The sequence below is a fragment of the Ceratotherium simum genome, chromosome 26 (genome assembly GCF_057802395.1).
Source record: "Ceratotherium simum simum isolate JZ-2026a chromosome 26, ASM5780239v1, whole genome shotgun sequence".
NCBI classification, from domain to species: Eukaryota; Metazoa; Chordata; class Mammalia; order Perissodactyla; family Rhinocerotidae; genus Ceratotherium; species Ceratotherium simum.
Window position 1 is genome coordinate 42,029,765 of NC_141925.1, and position 19,567 is coordinate 42,049,331.

The 19,567-nt window shown below is 42.7% G+C and overlaps 1 protein-coding gene across 1 annotated transcript in view; it reads left to right on the forward strand.

Moving 5' to 3' along the window:
- The window catches only part of PRKRIP1 (PRKR interacting protein 1), a 28,563-nt gene that overhangs the window by 1,254 nt on the left and 7,742 nt on the right, over nt 1–19,567 (forward strand). Inside the window, exons 3-5 of the mRNA XM_014796554.2 lie at nt 621–721; nt 6,138–6,223; nt 8,057–8,124. Coding sequence (XP_014652040.1) covers nt 621–721; nt 6,138–6,223; nt 8,057–8,124 — 255 coding nt within the window. The remainder of the gene's footprint in view (nt 1–620; nt 722–6,137; nt 6,224–8,056; nt 8,125–19,567) is intronic.

The following is a 19,567-nucleotide window of genomic DNA, read 5'->3' on the forward strand; positions in this document are numbered from 1 at the left end:
AATTAACATATCCTAATTATAAATAAAAATAAATAATAGAGCTATGAAAAAGTTTGAAGCACCTGTAATTCCATCATTCTACTTGTAACATTCTGAGATAGCCTTCCAAACCTCTTTATAGTCAAACCGCTCATGCTTTATAATCAACCTTTTTTTTAATAGTCAAACCACTCATGCTTAAGAAAAAATGTTTTTACAAAAATATGGTTATTCTCCCCGTACTATTTGGTAACCTACTTTTTTCACTTATTATATCATGGACGTCTTTTCAAGTAAGTAGAAATTTAGCATGTGAAATGTGAAATCATCTGGTGGGGGGGTGGGGAAAGGTCGTAGGCTGTCTCCTAGGTTTTTAGTTACTGAACCACAGGCTGTTTCTCCTCTTAATACTGCATTAGAGTGGAATTTTTAGTGACTTCGCATCCAGCATTTATGCACAAATATTGAATGATGCCTCCACTATGCCGGGCACTGTGCTCGATTCTGGAGTACAGTGGGGAATAGGGCAGGCATAATCCCTTCCATTACTTTCAGTTTCTTTCTTTGGTTCCCTTTTGATTAAGGGTAGCCTGTGTTGGCAGCTGGATTTCATCAAGACCTCTGGACTGTCTCGGCTATAGGTTCAAGCGCAGGGGCCGGCAGTGGAGAGTTCCATGTGTACAGGCATCTGCGCCGGAGAGAGTACCAGCGACAGGACTACATGGATGCCATGGCTGAGAAGGTCAGTGAGCGAGGAGGCTGGCTGAGCCCTTAGGTTTGGGCAGTGTGCACTTAGAACTTTTAGAGAAAAGTATCGGAAGAACAGTAGATATACCTGGTTGTTGCTTGTGCGAGGGCTGCCTTCTCAAGTCAGCATGGGAAACAGACATCAAGTAGACTCTTAGGTCAGACTCAGCACAGCAAGATGCTCACATTAGGAGATGAATGAGGGGAGGGAGACTTCCATGCGTGTAGAAGGACACAACAGAGTCTGCTTTCCCCTCCAGGCCATTTGCCATGAAATGGAGTAGAAAGTGGGATCTCCCACACCACTTGAGTTACTATTTCTCTATTGTTCTCTCTCTTTTTGGCTGAACACCTATAATTCCAGTTAGCTGTGTGTTTGGTGTGAATAGTAGTGTGCTTTCATGTGTCTGCTGCTTTGAGTTTTCTAGCTTAGAGGCTGGCATTTCTTCATGATCGGTCTCCAATAATAATTGATTTAGAACCAAGAATTGCTTTAGAAATTGTGCTATAAGAACTGTTAAGCTTTCTATTACTTGACTGGAAGAGCCAAAACCTCTCTCCTGTTGCTCTTAAAAATACTCTTTTGGGGGCCAGCCCAGTGGTGTAGTGGTTAAGTTCGCCCGCTCTGCTTCAGCGCCCTGGGGTTCACGGGTTCGGATCCCGGGCGTGGACCGACGCACCGCTTATCAAGCCAGTCTGTGGCGGGGTCCCATATAAAGTGGAGGAAGATGGGCACGGATGTTAGACCAGGGCCAATCTTCCTCAGCAAAAAGAGGAAGATTGGCAACGGATGTTAGCTCAGGGCTAATCTTCCTCACACACACACACAAAAAATACTCTTTTGGACATTTCACTTGTTTTATTTTTTGAATTGCATTTTGGAGTTCTTTTATCCACACCATTGCTAGAATTGAGTTAATTCTTTCACTTAACTTGAACGAGAATGGATGTTACAGTGTTTAGTCATCTCCTCTAGAAACTGTCTTTTTTTCATTTGTTTAAATCTTTTTGTATTTCTCAGTTGTGATTTTTGGAAATTTGGCATATATCTCACCACATTTGTTTAAAGCTATTTTAAGTTGTTTGATTGCAGTGGTGCTAAGTGGTCCTTTATATTTTATTATTAGCTATTAGTGAGAATCAGGAAAAGAATACAGCCCTGTGTATAGCGCTCCACTATTTACCTACCTTACTATTAATAAAAATCAAATATTATTTGGCTAATTCTTTGTGATTTTGTAGATCTGATTTCTCCTCTTAATACTGTGCATGAGAGATTGCCCCTTGTTCTTAATCTTACAGCATGCACTGGAAAAGTCCTTTTCCTTGGTCTGACCCTGATGCCTGTTACTTCGTGGAATACATCTGTGCCTTTTAGAGAGATGCAGATACTTTAAAGATTTATTTATTTATTTTCGCCCCAAAGCCCCAGTAGATAGTTGTATGTCATAGTTGCACAGCTTTCTAGTTGCCGTATGTGGGACGCGACCTCAGCGTGGCCGGAGAAGCGGTGCGTCGGTGTGCGCCCAGGATCCGAAACCGGGCCGCCAGCATCAGAGAGCACGCACTTAACCGCTAAGCCACAGGGCCGGCCCGCAGATACTTTAAAATGATATTCATTTGTCTGCTTTTTATGAAAGAGGAAACCACTTTACCCAATAGCATTTGATTTTCCAATAATTTGGTTTAAAAAAATTAGACACTCTTCTTATATAGAAAATTAGAATTTCTTCCTATATAAAGGAGATAAAATACTTTAAACAATTAAAACAGGGGCCAGCCCGGTGGCATAGTGGTTGCGTTCACACGGGCTGCTTCAGCAGCCCAGGGTCCACAGGTTCAGATCCTGGGCCTGGACCTACGCACTGCTTATCAAGCCATGTTGTGGCAGGCGTCCCACATGTAAGGTAAGATGGGTACAGATGTTGGCCCAGGGCAAATCTTCCTCAGCAAAAAGAGGAGAATTGGCAATGGATGTTAGCTCGGGGCTACTCTTTCTCACCAAAAAAAGAGAAAAAAATTAAACTACATTCATAAAAATAGAATACTACTTAGCAATAAAAAGGAACAAATTACTGATACATGCAACAACAGGGGTGATTCTTAAAGACATGCTGCATGGGAGAAGTCTTGTACAAACGAAACCATATTGTATGGTTCCATTTATATGAAGTTCTACAACAGGTAAAACTCATCTATGTGAAAAAAAATCAGAACAGTAGTTGTTTCTGTTGGGAGACGCAGTTGGGAGTTGGGTGAGGAGTTAACTGGGAAGAGGTATCTGGGGTGATCAAAATTGTACACTCAAGATTTGGGCGTTTTGTTGTATATAAGTATTACCTTAAATGGAAAAAAAAAGGAAAACCATAAATAAATATTAAACTCTAGTTAGTGATATGCATGCTTAAATCTTTAGAAGTGAAATGTTCTGGTGTCTGCAACTTACCTTGAAATGCATAAAAAAAAATAAGATGGATTGATGGATGGATAGAGGTATAGACAGGTGGATAGATATGTGATAAAGCAAGTAGCAAAATGTCTGTTGTAGAATCTAGGTAGTTGGCATATGCACTGTGTAATTCTTGCAACTTTTCTGTGTTTGAAATTTTTCAACATAAAACACTAGGGGAAATATTAAACCAAAAGAGACAGACAAGATACAGAAGAAAATATATAGATATTGATTGGAATGGCCAAAATTGAGTTTGAAAACTATGATTTTGGAACAGAATGGGATCATTGCCGCGGTGGTTTTCATCTGTATTTGCTTCTCCTGCAGCCTTTCTTGGTCCCTAGATGGTGGTGGTTCTTCTCCAGCTCCTGCCACCCTGTTTGTGACATTCTCAATTCCTCTGGGAAGTTTCAGGTGGTTTGTTTTTTTTTTTTTTTTTTTTAAAGATTTTATTTATTTTATTTTTTCCCCCCAAAGCCCCAGCAGATAGTTGCATGTCATAGCTGCACATCCTTCTAGTTGCTGTATGTGGGACTCGGCCTCAGGATGGACGGAGAAGTGGTGCCTCGATGCGCACCCGGGATCCGAACCCGGGCCGCCAGCATTGCAGCGCGCGCACTTAACCACCAAGCCACAGGGCCGGCCCTCAGGTGGTTTGTTACACAGTTATACCAGGTCGCTGTGATGGGTTTGCCACTCTCAGGGGTACACAAAACTTTGTATATACAGACTATTTTATTTTTAAACTACTTTAGAGGGGAGGAAATAGAGCAAGCTTGTTGTCTGAAATACCATCAGTTAGTTTGAAGTTTTTATATATTGATTAAAGACCCAGAGAAAATACAGAAAAATGTTTCACAAACCTTGAATCCACATAGGTGCAAAGGTTTTTATTTCACCTGGTGAAAGATAGGCTCTGAGGTTAGAAGAAAAAGAAGAGAGGCAAGAGCATTCTCCCCTTTCCCAGTGACTGATAGGACGTCGCCACCAACAGAGCACATCTGACTTGCTCCTGCTTGAGCCTTGCAGCCAAGTTCAGCAGCCCGAGGGCCCTGTTCAGTTCACTTGGTCAGTGTAGCTGCTTCAGCAGCACAGAGTGAGACGTTTACAGCTCAGCTTCTAAACAAACCAAGTGCTTTTAGTTTGCTTTCTAGTTGTCCTCTAATAAAGCTGATTTCCTTCTTGCAAGGAGACCCTTCCTATAATTTCTGTTCTCAGAGAGTTTCTGTGTCACTCTAAGCAGATCCACACAGCTTGGAAGTGCAGACCATTGACCTTTATGGCTGTGACTAGAAGAAATAGAGATGACACTTGATATTAGTAGATGTCTTTGTAGTTTACAAGTGCTTTCCTATAGGTTGTTGCATTTCATTTTTCTTCCTAAAGGCTCTGGGAGAGAGAAATTATTATTTCCCCCATTTTATAGATGAGGAAACTGAGGCTTAGAAGCAGGGAGCTGCTAGGAAGAAATAATTCAAGGGATGGATATATATGTGTAGGTATATATACGTACGTGTGTGTGTGTGTGTGTGTGTGTGTGTTAGTAGCAGGTGATGGCAGTATGTGTTAGGTAGCTTTCGAATCGGTCATTTGATATCTGTAGCTAGTTAGGACTTGGAAATTCCATGCTTCCGGCCCTCTGGCCGGTCCATCTGATGAGCTCCAGTCACTGTCTGTAAAGAAAAAACCCACTCTTGTGTGTCTCCTCTGCTCTCATACTCTATTACACTTCTGACTCTTCTGGTCACTGGATGTGTGGGGATTTGCCCCACACCAAGCAATTCTGTGACACCAGCTGAGTGTCCTGTAATTTAACTCAGTTCTGATGCTGTCTGCCTGGAGATAGGGTCAGATCCCATAGATTAAGGGCTCAGTCCTGCAAGACTGCCTCCTGCCCACCACCACTTGAAGGGTTGTCAACTGTGCTGCTGAGGGACTGTCTGTAAATCGGAGATTTCCCATGATCCCCTCCTCAGGTTCAATTAATTTGCTTAGAGGGGCTCGCAGAACTTAGGAAAATATCTTACTTACTAGATTTCTGGTGTATTATAAAAGAGTATAACTCAGGAACAGCCAGATGGAGGAAGGGGCACAGAGCTTCCATCCCCTCTCCCAGCACCTCCGCATGTCCACCAACCCATAAGGTATCCAAACCCCATCCTTTTGGGGGTTTTGAAGGCTTCACTAAGAAAGCATGATTGATTAAATCATTGGCCGTTGGTGATTAATTTAGCCTCCAGCCACTCTCACTCCCTGGAGGTCAGGAAATGGGGCAGAAGGTTCCCCTGACAACCACCCCTCTTCCTTAGGGGCTTTCCAAACGTCACTTATTAACATCAACTTGTGTGGTTGAAAGGGGCTTGTTATGAATAACAAAAGCCACCCATTTCACGTTTATCTCTGGAGCTATTTCAGGAACTGCGGCGAACAAAACTAAATATAATACAAGATCCCCCTGTGGCTCTTATATAGGGAGTGTATAAGGGTTTTAGGAGCTATGTGCCAGAAACAGTGGACAAAGACCAAATACATATTTCTTGTGCTCTTGTGCGGCGAACAAAACTAAATATAATACAAGATCCCCCTGTGGCTCTTATATAGGGAGTGTATAAGGGTTTTAGGAGCTATGTGCCAGAAACAGTGGACAAAGACCAAATACATATTTCTTGTTAAAAGTCACACTATCCAATACCCTGGCCAAACAGAGCTGGTAGTGCTGCCCCTGCCCTCAAGGAATACATAGTGTGCTCCCTCTCATACTTTGTCTCTCTCATATTTTGTTGTGCATGAGTGGTATCTTAATGGACTGAAAGAGTTCCTTAGCCATTAGAGAGCCATATATTGATCTGCTCCCCCTTAAAGTGGCCCTGGAGACCTGGATGTGCCTATAGCGCCCCCAGTGGTATGACTCTCATACCCAGCCCCGAGTGTGTCTAAATGATATGGTCGTTTTTTGCAGCAAAAGTTGGATGCAGAGTTTCAGAAGAGACTGGAAAGGAATAAAATTGCTGCAGAGGAGCAAACTGCAAAGCGTCGAAAAAAGCGGTAAGGGCTTTGCAGCATCCCATAACTAATGAGACTTAAGGGCAGGAAATGGGAGGGTAGATGACTGGTGAATGAGTCCTTCTTGCAGTCAGAAGTTCACCTATATGACCTGTAGAGGTCTTGGGTGTTACAACCCACAGTGGAGCAACCCGGTAGAGGAAGGGCTTTTCTTCTAGTACTTGGGGGAGAGATCAGGTCACTTATTGCCAGTCTCCACAGCTCCTTGAAATTGTTACCGCACCAGGTCTGTTTTTGCCTGCCGCCCAGAAAGCCAATCACCGAGACGACCAGATTGCAGAGAGAGAGGGTTTAATCACAAGGCAGCCAAGTGAGGAAAATGGGAGAACAAGTCTCAAATCTGCCTCCCCAAAAATAGGGACTCGGGTATTTATGGGGAAGGGGGCAAGATGGTCTGAAATGATTGGAGGTGAGGAGAGATGAGGTAATTGATGATCTGCGCAAGCATAGTCAGGCTTCATGTTTCTCCGTAGGACACATGTTCACAGAATGGCGGCATTAGCCTGCCCTGAGGGTGGAGTTCTAACCTCTTGCCGTCAAAAGGGCCCAGTTGATGGGTTGGTGGTCTCAGTCTGCCCCAAGTAGACAAGCAGTTCAGTTCCTGAGAAAAATAGCTCAAACATCCATTACCATGGTGACCCCGACTCCAGGGGGATGTTACCTATAGGAACCTAGTGGGAGTCAGATAGCATATTGCCCAAACAGCACAGTTAACAATGCGTAAGTTTATTATGCAGATTTAAGTCCTCATCTTCTGTTCTAATAAGTTTCTAGGTAAGGCCATCCCCCCCTTCTTCCTGGTATAGGGAAGAAGATACCTTTACAGATGGAAATTTTTCTTTTCAAATGTAAATGTAGCATAAAGGGTAACCAGAGCTAAGAATGGGCTTAGCATGGACCCACCCAGACACCGAGATGTCTATGGTGATGGCCTATTCTGGGGGCAGGTCTCCCATCCCAAACTCTTTTGGTTAGTTAGTGGTGGGTGGGGGCCAAAATGTCATTCAGGCAGAGACATATTCTGAGCTGGCAAATTCCAATCCCCCATAGTTACTAGCTGCTTAATCATCAATGGCTGTTTGCCAGTTTCAAAATTGTTGCAGATTCTGCAAAGCTTGGAGGTCAGCACTTTGGTGATCGCATGGATTTCTGTGTCTCCTTCATGTCTGTATTTTAATGTCAAGTTTAACAAGATGCTGTGAGCAAACTTCCAATTTAGCTTCTTCCTTAAGGTCTGTGACCTCCTTAAGTGACTACTTGAGTATACAGGCTGCCTGTGTGTGTGTGTTTTAATAAATGCTCCCTCAACTTTTAGAGAGCCATGCAGGATTCTAAAGACAGTCCCTAAATATCTGGGATGAAAAAGCATCTCCAGCATTTCTGAGATTGCTTTCATCACCTCAGGACTCACGAGGATTTGTTCTTGGTCCATGAAGAAAACAGCTTCATGATGATGATATTGGAGTAGCAGAATCATGAGAAAGTATTTCTTTCATTTTATTATTGTAGTGTTTGTGTAATTATAAGTCTTTAAAGATCCTGTAAGTAGATGTTTATTTTCTAAAATATACACTAAGGTCGTTAAGAAATTAATGTAAGTCATGTGTCACTTAACGACAGGGATACCTTCTGAGAGATGTGTCATTAGGCGTTGTGTGAACATCATAGAGTTTGCTTACATAAACCTAAATGGGATAGCCTGCTACATACCTAGGCCATATGGTACTAACCTCTTGGGACCACCATCATATATGCAGTCCGTCATTGACCGAAACGTCATTATTTGGCACATGACTATTTATTTTGCATTTGTAGCCAGAAGTTAAAAGAGAAGAAATTATTGGCAAAGAAGATGAAACTTGAACAGAAGACACAAGAAGAAGGTGAGTGGTACCCACTTTTCTTGGTTGTGACCTTCTCAGTCTTGATCATAGTAGCTGACCTGTCAAGAATGAGATTTAGAGTTTGGAGCTGGTTGGCTCACTGCTGAAGAAATGAGAGCTTATTTCTATTAGTTAGGACTTACTTAATTGCAAGTGTCAGAAAACCAAACTGGCTTAAGCAAAAAAGAAAGATACTGGCTCACGCTAAGTCCAGGACAGACCTTGCCTTAGGCATGGCTAGTAAAGGAGTTAAGTGATATTATTGGCATTCACTGTCTCCCTCTGTCCCCTGGCTCTCTGTCCTCAGGTAGGCTCATGTCCTCCATGTGGTTGTGAGGTATCTGTAGCTATTTCTAGGGCTGCACCCTGCCTCATTGTTGTCCAGAAGGAAAGACTGAGAGGATGTGCCTAGCAGAAGTGTTTTTGTGTTTCTTTGGCTCTGACTGAATCACTTGGCAAGTCAGTTAAGAATGCTTTTGGCTCGGGGCCGGCCTGGTGGCTCAAGGGGTTAAGTGCACGTGCTGCGCTTCAGTGGACTAGACTTCACGAGTTTGGATGCCCCGGCAGGCACCAACGCCCTGCTTGTCATGCCATGCTGTGGCGGCGTCCCATATAAAGTAGAGGAAGACGGCCATGGATGTTAGCTCAGGGCCAGTCTTCCTCAGCAAAAAAAAGAGGAGGATTGGCAGATGTTAGCTCAGGGCTGATCTTTCTCACCAAAAAAAAAAAAAGAATGCTTTTGGCTACAAGAAACAGAAAACTCAGCTAGCAAGTAGTTGAACAAAGAGGAGTTGGTTTTTCTCACGTAACAATAAATCTGGTGGTAAGTGGCAGCCCAGTGTGGTTCAGCAGCTCAGTAGTGTCAGACCCAGCATCCTTGCAGTTCTCTTAGCCTTTGTCCTCTGGGCGTGAGATGGCTGCTGCAACTCGTGGCGTCATACCTGTGTTCAAAGCAGGAAGAAGGGGGAAAAGAAGTACCTCTCTGGTGTTTCTTTTTTTTAAACGAAGAGGAAAAGATCCCCTAGAAGTGTCCAGCGGATGACACCTTATATCTCATTGATCAGTACTAGGTCACTTTGCCATTCCTTGCTGCCATCAGGGTAGATGAATAGAAAACAGAATTGTCATGACTATCTTTAATGTATCGTGATCCATCACTGGGAGCTGGATACACTGCCACCCTAGACAGAAATGAGATTTTGTTAACAAAATGGAATAGGAGTGAGTAATGTGTCACTGTCCCACAGTGCTGCCAGTCCTGCCCACCTCTGAACTCATCACAAGGCCAGAGGTGCCAGCCACTTTCCTGGAAGCCCCTGGGCTGAGAATCAGGGAGAGAGGGGCCCCAGATGGAAAGGACTGAGAATGCAAAGAGACCAAAAAATGACAACTGTCCACCACGTTGCTGAATCAGTGGCTGTTCCTTGATTGACTATGCATGGTTCCTGATTGGACAATTGTGATTTTTAGTCTTAAGATAAAGTCAGGGTCAGCCCCGGTGGCCTAGTGGTTAAGTTCGGCGCACTCTGCTTCAGTGGCCCAGGTTTGGTTCCCGGGCATGGAACTACACCACTCGTCTGTCAGTGGCCATGCTGTGTTGACAGCTCACATACAAAAAGAGGAAGATTGACAGCGGATGTGAGCTCAGGGTGAATATTCCTTAGGAAAAAAAAAAACCGATGAAGTCAGACTTTCACTGACATACTGAAATATGATTGGCCCATTCCAGGACCAGTTTCCCTATGAGTTTTATTTTATTTTTATTTTTTTATAATTTTATTTATTTATTTATTTTCCCCCAAAGCCCCAGTAGATAGTTGTATGTCATAGCTGCACATCCTTCTAGTTGCTGTACGTGGGACGCGGCCTCAGCACGGCCGGAGAAGTGATGCGTAGGTGCGCACCTGGGATCCGAACCCGGGCCGCCAGCAGTGGAGCGCACGCACTTAACCGCTAAGCCGAGGGCAGGCCCTCCCTATGAGTTTTAAATGTACCGTGTGACACACTATATATGGCGTGGCTTTAGACTTTTCCTCATCATTTCCTAGAAGAAATCATTTTACAATGCCAAAATGTGATTGCTAGGACCTCATCCCTCAAGTAAACCACCTCGTTACTTTCACCTGCTACTAAGACAGACAGACACACACACACACACACACACACACACACACACACACACACACACACACACACACACACACACACCCACACACACACACACACACTTTAGACTTTTCCTCATCATTTCCTAGAAGAAATCATTTTACAATGCCAAAATGTGATTGCTAGGACCTCATCCCTCAAGTAAACCACCTCGTTACTTTCACCTGCTACTAAGACAGACAGACAGACACACACACACACACACACACACACACCACCCCACCCCACCCCACCCCCCGCGGAATGTGAAAGTACTTGGTCCAAGGGCTGGAGGATTGGGCACAGGAGCCAGTCTTATGTTCTGTTGAAGGAGATACTGTAGCTTGGACCCATTATGTTGGGAAATAGAAAAGTCTCCTTGGCTCAAGGTAATTTGACCCCTCCCTTTCCAGGGTTTGTTGTTTTTGCTGCTTGTAGTCATTGTTGCTATTTATGTGTTTAGTGACTTTCCTAACTAATTCTATAAAGCCTGTATTTTTTGTGTGTATGGCCACCAAAATCTCTGCTTGGTTAGCTTTGTGGTCTGCTGAAGATTAGCGATTTCCTTAAATGTGTTGAACCAGTAAGTCTCCCCCAATCTTTGCTGACAGGCTCTGGGTGTGTGTTGGAGCATGCCTTCACATTCTGGCAGGCAGTTTACAATTTTGCCTTAACCTTCACTTCCTCCTTGCACAGAGCCTCAAAGTCAGCCAGAAGTGAGATTAGGGCCATCACTTGTCTTTCTTAGACATGTACACAGCTCTGCACATGCATGCGGCCTTCTAGATTCTCAGCTTTTCCTCTTAAGCTTTGTGGTCAGTTTCTTGTTTGCTTCAGCTGTTATTACTGCCTCAAGCAGCTGTGATGTTCAACAGTTGCCATTGATTGTTCTTGACAAACACCCTGGGGAGAAAAGTGATTTGCACTGAGTCAGGTCGAATAAAGACAAGCTTGCAAGTGGAGGCTTCCAGGGAGCTGCCAGGCAAGTCAAACAGGGACAGTGCTCTGGGTATGGAACTTCTGAGGAACTCTTAATGCAGTTTACCTCCTCCGGTGGCTACTAGGCTGCTGGTTTTCACAGCTACTGTGATTATGAGGCTGTTGATTTGGGGACTACCTTAGATCTGGGGAGAGAGGGTAGGGAATAGGGCAAGTTAAAATGCCACAAAGCTTCCTTTCTTACCAAGATTCAGCCATTTTTCTCGAACAACCCAAGAAGCATTTCCAGAGTTCTGAAAAAATGGATGTTGACGGTTATTGTCAGTGTTCTTGATGCTTTTATGGAGGAGCAGATTTTTAGAGATCATTACTCTGCTATTCTGAAAGTGCTTCCATCTCTTTAAATTTTAACCTACCTGTAGTTGGAATATGTTTCCTGTGGACATCAGATATTTGGGTCATGTTTTTTAATCCATTCTGACACTCTCTATCTCTTTATTCTTACATTTGGATTGTAGGGCTACCATTTTATTTGTGTGTGGGCGGGTTTTTTTGCAGTTCCCTCTGTTTTTTGTTTCTGTTTCCCCCTTCCTGTCATCTTTTGGATTATTTGAACATTTTTATTATTTCATTTTAATTTTTCTATTGTGGTTTTAACTATATCCTTTTTTATAGCTTTCTGGCTGTTCCTCTAGAGATTACTATATATATACTGCTTTCACAGTCTCCTTAGAATTAGCATTTCAGCACTTTAAGTGGAATGTAGAAACTTTTCACCACGTAGGTTCTTTTACCCTTTATGTTGTAGTTCTCTTATGTACTACATCTACAGACATTGAAAACCCGATCAGGTAATGTTACCATTTTCGTTTTCAATCATCAAATATATTTTGAAGATCTCAAGGGGAGAATAGTCCAGAAAAGTAACCAGGTAGTTACCATTTCTGTTGCTCTTCTGTTGTTCCTGATGTTCCAGGCTTCCCTCTGGTATCATTTCCCTTATATCTGAAGAACTTCCTTCAGTCATTCGGTTAGAACAGGTCTGCTGGCTATGAATTTTCTTAGCTTTTCTTCGTATGAGGCTATCTTTTTTTTTTTTTTTTTTAATTTTATTTATTTATTTTTCCCCCAAAGCCCCAGTAGACAGTTGTATGTCATAGTTGCACATTCTTCTAGTTGCTGTATGTGGGACAGGGCCTCAGCATGGCCGGAGAAGCAGTGCGTCAGTGCGCGCCCGGGATCCGCACCCCGGGCCGCCAGCATCGGAGCGCATGCACTTAACCGCTAAGCCACAGGGCCGGCCCGTATGAGGCTATCTTTATTTCGTCTTCGTTCCTGGAGGACGTTCTCAGCAGATACAGAATCCTGGGTTGGCGGTTTTTTCTTTCAGCTCTTTAGAAGTGCGCTTCCTCTTCCTCTGGCTTCCGTGGTTTCTGATGAGAAATCTGGGGTTGTGCAAACTGTACTCCTATCATTATTTTTCTCTGGCTGCTTTCAAGAATTCTGTCTTTAGATGTCAGCAGTTTGATTATGATGGGTCTGCACATGGATTTCCTTGTCTTGGGTTTATCCTGTTTGCAGTTCACTGAGTACTGGAATGTGTAGGCATATGTCTTTTGTCAAATTTGGGAATTTTTTTTTTCCAATCTTTTTTTTGTCTTTGTTGTTCGTATTGGATAATTCGTATTGATCTAACTTCAAGCTGTCTCTTGCCTGTGTCGTCTCCATTCTGCTATTGATCCTATCCAGTGAATTTTTTATCTTAATTATTGTTTTTCAGAAAACTTCTAAAATTTCCATTTCATTCTTTTTTATACTTTCTATTTCTTTGCCACAGTTTTCTATCTTTCCGTTCGTTTCAAGAGTGTTTGCTCTTACTTCCTAGAAAACTTTTAAAATATCTGCTTTAAAGTATTTGGTAATTCCACCATCTATCTGGGTCATATTGGTATTGGTGTTGTTGATTGTCTTTCCCCACACACGTTCAGATTTTCCTGATTCTTCATATGCCAAGTAATTTTCTATTGTGTCTTGGACATTTTGAATGTTCTATCATGAGGCTCTGGTCTTGTTGATGTTTATTTTAGCAGGCAGTCAGCCTGATTGTGTTCGGAACACAGGTTCTGACCAGCCTTCTGTGGGGTGTGGTTCCAGTGTCAGTTTGGTGTTCAAAGCTTTTGCTGTGCTAAGTGTGTTCTGCGTGTGCCGCCCAGTGGCCGTTCAGGGTTTAGTTCTTTGAGTTGGGTTCTCAGAGTGTTTGGTATGGTGATTAGGGCCAGATCCATGCCTGCGCTGTCAGGATGAGCCCAGGAGTCCATAAATGACTTCAGGATGTCTCTTCTAATCTCCTCCCTCTCCGTAATCTCCCCTGTAGTTTCTGGTTTCCTGGGGCTCCCCTTTTCAGACTTCCACCCAGAAATCTGGGGCTTTAGTTATGCATTCTGCCACATACTTCCTGCAGCTGTGCCTGCTTCCAGGGCCGAGTGGTGGGAGGACAGAGAAGAAAAGCAGCAGGGGCCTGCCTGACCAGCTTAGTACCACAGCTCCCTGATCTGAGAGAAAGGGTCCCCACCGTCGAAGTTTTTGTGCCTGCAAGCCCCCATTGCCACCCCAATCGCTGTTGCCACTGTAACCCTGGTGGCATTGCCTGGGAGCTAGGGTATGAGAGAATGGAGAAAAGAGAAGAAACACAAGGGTTTCCCTCACTCTGGTCATTAGGAGTCGCCTTTCTTACTCCTCAAACCAGAAGTAGAAGGTTTCTCTTGGAGCTCTGTCTGTATTCAGTCTCCACTTCTGCATATTGGATCACCCTGAGTCCAGGCTCAAGGGTACTGGAGGGAAAAAAGAGGCCAGGAAACTCAATACTGTTGCAGTGGCACTTTGTATTCTGGTCTTTTTCCTCAATCTGCTTGCTTCTCCAGAGTCCATGTCTCCTGTCCGGGTCCTATAGCTGTATTCAGTGGAGAGACAGGGTCAAATGTGCTTGCTCTGTCTTACCTGGAACCCTCTATTTGATTTTTTGAATCCAAATACAGGACTTCATATTTAGCTCTTTTGTATTTCAACTTGGTGTTATTAGCTCTGTTAATTCAGGTTCCCGAAATCCTTTTGAATTCTGATTCTGGAATTCAGCATGTTACCATGTCTTTCCAGTGTTGTCATGGGTGGGTTTGATAAACACACCTTCTTTGTCATTGGTAAAAATGTTGAGCCAGGGCCAGAGCCCTCCAGCATCCACTAGAGAGCTCCATTTAGGCTGGCACAGACCCATTCACTAAAATCTCGAGCTCAAGAATCAGCCGGACTCACTCTTTCATCTTACCTACAGAGGGGTCATGGGAGACTAAGGTCATTTGAGGGCATGGAGTAGGTACAGTAGACGTAAGTTCCAGGCTCAGCTCTCATTCTGGCTCACCCTGCCCTCACACATCTGGCTTCTCCTATTTGGGCAGACTGTTTTTTAGCTTGTAAAATGATAAACTCTTTCTAGATCTAAAATTATATCTGTATCTTTCTAGATATAAAATGCAATTTGATAACTTTGCCAAACATGTTGCTGTAATTAGGATATACCATATTTTGGGGGAGTTCCCTCACTGGTAAATCTAAGAAGGCTTTCAGAACAAGAAACAGGTTAGTTTGCTCTAAGTTTGTACTTACTGAACCTGTGTTGGGTCTTTGGAATCACATGTTAACTTTTTAGTAGTTGCTTCTAGAGCTGAAAGAGACAAGTGGCAGCATCACAGAGCTGGGGTTTCTTTAGCCGACTCTCCCTTTTCTGGCCCTTTTAGACGGTAGGTGCATGTGACCATGCAGTTTATAGTCACTTTTCTTTAATTTGCCCAAGGCTATAAAGAATAGTTGTGAGCACACAACAGGTTTGAGTACTTTCAGGCAGATTTCATCCAGAGCTTTCCACTTGTTTAAGATGGCCTTGTGCCCTCTCACTGGGTCTCCCCCGTCCTGAGCTTCAGCCTATCGAAAAGAAAGATGCTTGTGCCCGTGTCACGTCATAGAGTTGCACCATAGCAGCGTGGCATGTTTTCAGACTGAGGGTGATCCTTTACTCACTGGGTCATGAAAGCAGAGCAGAAGTTGCAGCCGTCATTTTTCCAAACACAAATAAAATAGACTAGAAAATATCCGAGTTTACCATACTCTGAAAAGTATTTTGTGAAATTTTCTTTCAGTTTCTATGTGGACTGTGGGCTGTAGTCAAATAAATTTGAAAATCATTGTTTTGGTACATGGGCCCTTCTCTTATACTTAATTGTGAAGTTAGCACCTGTACATATTAAAAAATGATTAACAGTGATGCGTGATGGTATATGCTTCGTACCAAATGCACAGGTAGAGAGTGCTATAGGCATAACCGTCATACAATGGTTTGTGTGCCTTTTACCTCGCCTTCCCAGTTTCCTTCCTTATTTTTCATTGATTTTTCTAGCTGTCTGGTTGAAATGAGTAGAAACCTAATGCGGTGGTACTCGGTTGTGCCACAAGGTGGCTCTGTACACCTCCCGGTTCTTGATGGACTAGGAGGTCAATCACTCAAGCTTTTTGGCTCTTCTCCTAAACAGCCATAAGGGGCAGCTGGCTAGAAGTTCTGCCCTGTTGGAGAGGAACTATCCCCGCTTGCTGTCCATACTGGTCCAGTAATTCAGTGAAGACACGCTGCAGTTTGGGTCTCCTGTCTGAATGAGACCCCGGGATGGCCTTAACCCAATGTGGATTATTAAGAAGCCTTGAACTCCCAAAACGATGTCTTCTACCATAGGCCTGCCTACCAGAGAAACTCAGGGTGACCTTAAGGTGATTTGTTACTAGGTATACCGAGAGCAGTTTCTCAACCTCAGCACTATTGACATTTTGGACCAGATAATTCTTTGTTGTGAGAAGTTATGTCCTGTTCATTGTAGGATGTTTAACAGCATCCTGGCCTCTACCCTCTAGATGCCAGTAGTCCCCGCAGTCACTGACAATCAAAAATGTCTCCAGACATTGCCAAATGTTCCCTAGTCAGGAAGGGGACAAAATCGCGCCAGTAAAGAGTCATATCTCAGCTGGTATCTGGTGTTTGGAAGACACTTAACATATGTTTTGGATTGAACTGTTTGTTTCACTGCCAAAATTCTTAAACATACTGTGTTGGAAAACTATCCATATGCTCTATGTCTTTTGAAAATAAAGGTATGATATTTTGAGAATAAATATATGATCATTTTAGAAATTTTTTGGAATATGTAGAAAAGAATAAAGTCAAAAATAAAATTATCTATAATCCTTACTAAAAATTATCTATAATCCTTATAAAGATAATCACTTTAACATTTTAATATTTCTATTTCAATTTTAATATATATTATATAAACCTATTTATATAAATACTGTATTTATAGCTATCTTAATTTTATCATACAACATTATATCACAAATATTTTCCCATGTCTTTGGAATTCCATAGTACAAGGAAGGATTTTTTACTAGTCTATTCCTTTATCTGGTTAAAACTAAAAGTTAATATCAGTTTCAGTTTCACTACGTGGCATTTTACTTAATATTCCTGTAATCTGTTAGTAAAATCTCAGATTCCTGGATTTTAAAATATGTAAACAGTAGTATAAGAGTAATGAGAAAGCTCCAATATCATCATCCTAACAGATAATCTTTCTATCCATTTTCTTTTAGTCTCTTTCCATATGCACATGGCATTTGTCTGTCGTCGTAATCAGTGTATGAACAGTTTTCCGTTTTGCTTCTTTAACATTGGAGTCATTTCCAGTCCTTCATAATTTTTTCAGTGACTGATAATATCCAACAGTTGGTGTGCTACAATATACCTAACCCCTTCCCTTTTGTTAGATGTTAGATTAATTCAGTTTTTGTCTTCTTTAGAAGAGGCTTTAGTGAATATTATGTACCTGGCTCCCTTCCCCATTTCTGTATTATTTCCTTAAGATAAATTTCCAGTAGTGGGAATTACTAGGTCACAGACTGTGAAAAGATTTCATGAGTCTTGAAATGTATTGCCAGTTTCTTTCCAAAGGAGTAGTGTCAGTTTTTACTGCCATCAACACTGGGCAACAGTGTACACTTTTACGATATCCTTGCCAGCACTGGCTTTTAAAAATTATTCCTCTACATGGATAAGAATGTGACCAGAGGAAGTCAGGGTCTCATTGAGGATTCAGTAAAAACCTTACAGAAATCTAGATCCAGATCTGGCAGGACCACAGTAGCAGCCTTCACTCTCTTCCCACCCCACCTCCGCTGACACTCACCTTTGTACAGCCTCTAAAGCTTTTTTTGTGTGTGTGTGAGGAAGACTAGCCCTGAGCTAACACCTATGCCAATCCTCCTCTTTTTTGCTGAGGAAGATTGGCCCTGGGCTAACATCCATGCCCATCTTCCTCTATATGGGACGCCGCCACAGCATGGCTTGGCAAGTGGTGTGTTGGTGCGTGCCCTGGATCCGAACCTGTGAACCCTGGGCCAGCGGAGCGTGAGTACTTAACCGCTGTGCCACCGGACCGGCCCCTCCAAAGCTCTTTTTAAAACGTAGATTGGATTGTCATTCATTCTTCTGTTTATATAATAACAGCAGCTAACATTTACTGAATATTTGTGTACTCCCAGTCGTAAGTGCTTTGCAGGTATTAACTCACACAGTCCTCACAGCAGCTCTGTGAGGTAAGCAGTGGTGTTATCCCCATTTTACAAATGAGGGACTTTAGACAGCAAGTGGTGACAGCACTGCAGAGCTGCAGAGGGAATGAGTGGGCAGGATTTGATCCCAGATAGTATGTCTTCACTGGCCCAGCGCTTACCCACGAGGTGATTCTGCCTGCCGGAAACCTAATCTGCAGCCCCTACATTCTTGGCCCTCCCTGTCTGGCCCTTTCTCATCTCTCCACCAGTTTGGTCTGGCGCCCTTCCACACACCCTCTGCTCTCGCCAAGCTTACTCCTCCGTTCTTCTGCCTTGCTGAGGAGGCTCAGACCTTGTGCTCTTTTCTTTTTCGTGCTGCCTGACTCCCCATCTGCCTGGAGAGCTTCTGCTCCTCCTGCACCTTCCTCTTACAGTGTTTTCTCTCTTTGTAAAGTCTTTCCTACCCTCCCTCCCCACCCCAACCTAACCCATGTAGCCTTTCCCTCCCCTTGCTCTCAGAGGGTTTTGCACATACTTGGTTATAGAATCTGCTAAATCACGTCACGTGCTTATCTCTTCAGCTGTAATCTCAGTTCCATCAGGGTAGGACAGTGTCTTTTTTTTTTTTTTTTTTTTAATAAAAAAAGCTTTTCCTTTTAGGTTTACAGAAAAATTGCAAAGATAGTATAGTACAGAGAATTCTCATGTACCCAGTTTCCCCTCTTAACATCTTAAGTTAATATGGTTCATTTGTCACAATTAATGAACCAGTATTGATACATGTATTAGCTAAAGTCCATACTTTATTCGGATTTCCTTAGTTTTTACCTAATGTCTTTTTCTTGTTCCAGAATCCCATCCAGGATATCACATTACATTTAATCATCATGTCTCCTTAGGCTCCTCTTAGCTGTGACATTTTCTCAGACTTTGCTTGTTTTTGATGACCTTGAGAATTTTGAGGGTCAGGTGTTCTGTAGAATGTCCCTCAGTTGGGATTTGTCTGATGTTTTTTTCATGATTAGACTAGAGTTATTTGTTTGGGAGGAAGATCAAAGAGAGAGAGTACCGTTCTTACCACATTATATCAAGGCTGTATACTGTCACAATGACTTGTTACTATTTTTTTTCAATTATTTTATTGAAATCATAAAGGTATATAACATTGTGTCATTTGGGGTGTACATTGTTGTCAATTTCTGTATAGACTGCATCGTGCTCACCACCAGTAGTCTTAATTTTTATCCATCACCATACATATGTGGCCCTTTACCCACTTCTCCCCCCCCCCCACCCCCTTCCCCTCTGGTAACCACTAATCTATTCTCATTGTCCATGTGTTTGTTGATCTTCCACATATGAGTGAAATCATACAGTATTTGTCTTCTCTGTCTGGCTTATTTCACTTAACGTAATACCCTCAAGGTCCATCCATGTCGTTGCAAATGGGACGATTTTGTCTTTTTTTTTATGGCTGAGTAGTATTCCATTGTATATATATACCACATCTTTATCCTTTCAACCACAGCAGGGCACTTGGGTTGCTTCCACGTCTTGGCTATTACGAATAATACTGCAATGAACATAGGGGTGCATAGATCTCTTAGTATTGTTGTTTTCAGTTCTTCAGATAAATACCCAGTAGTGGGATAGCTGGATTGTATGGTATTTCTATTTTTAATTTTTTGCGAAATCTCCATACTGTTTTCCA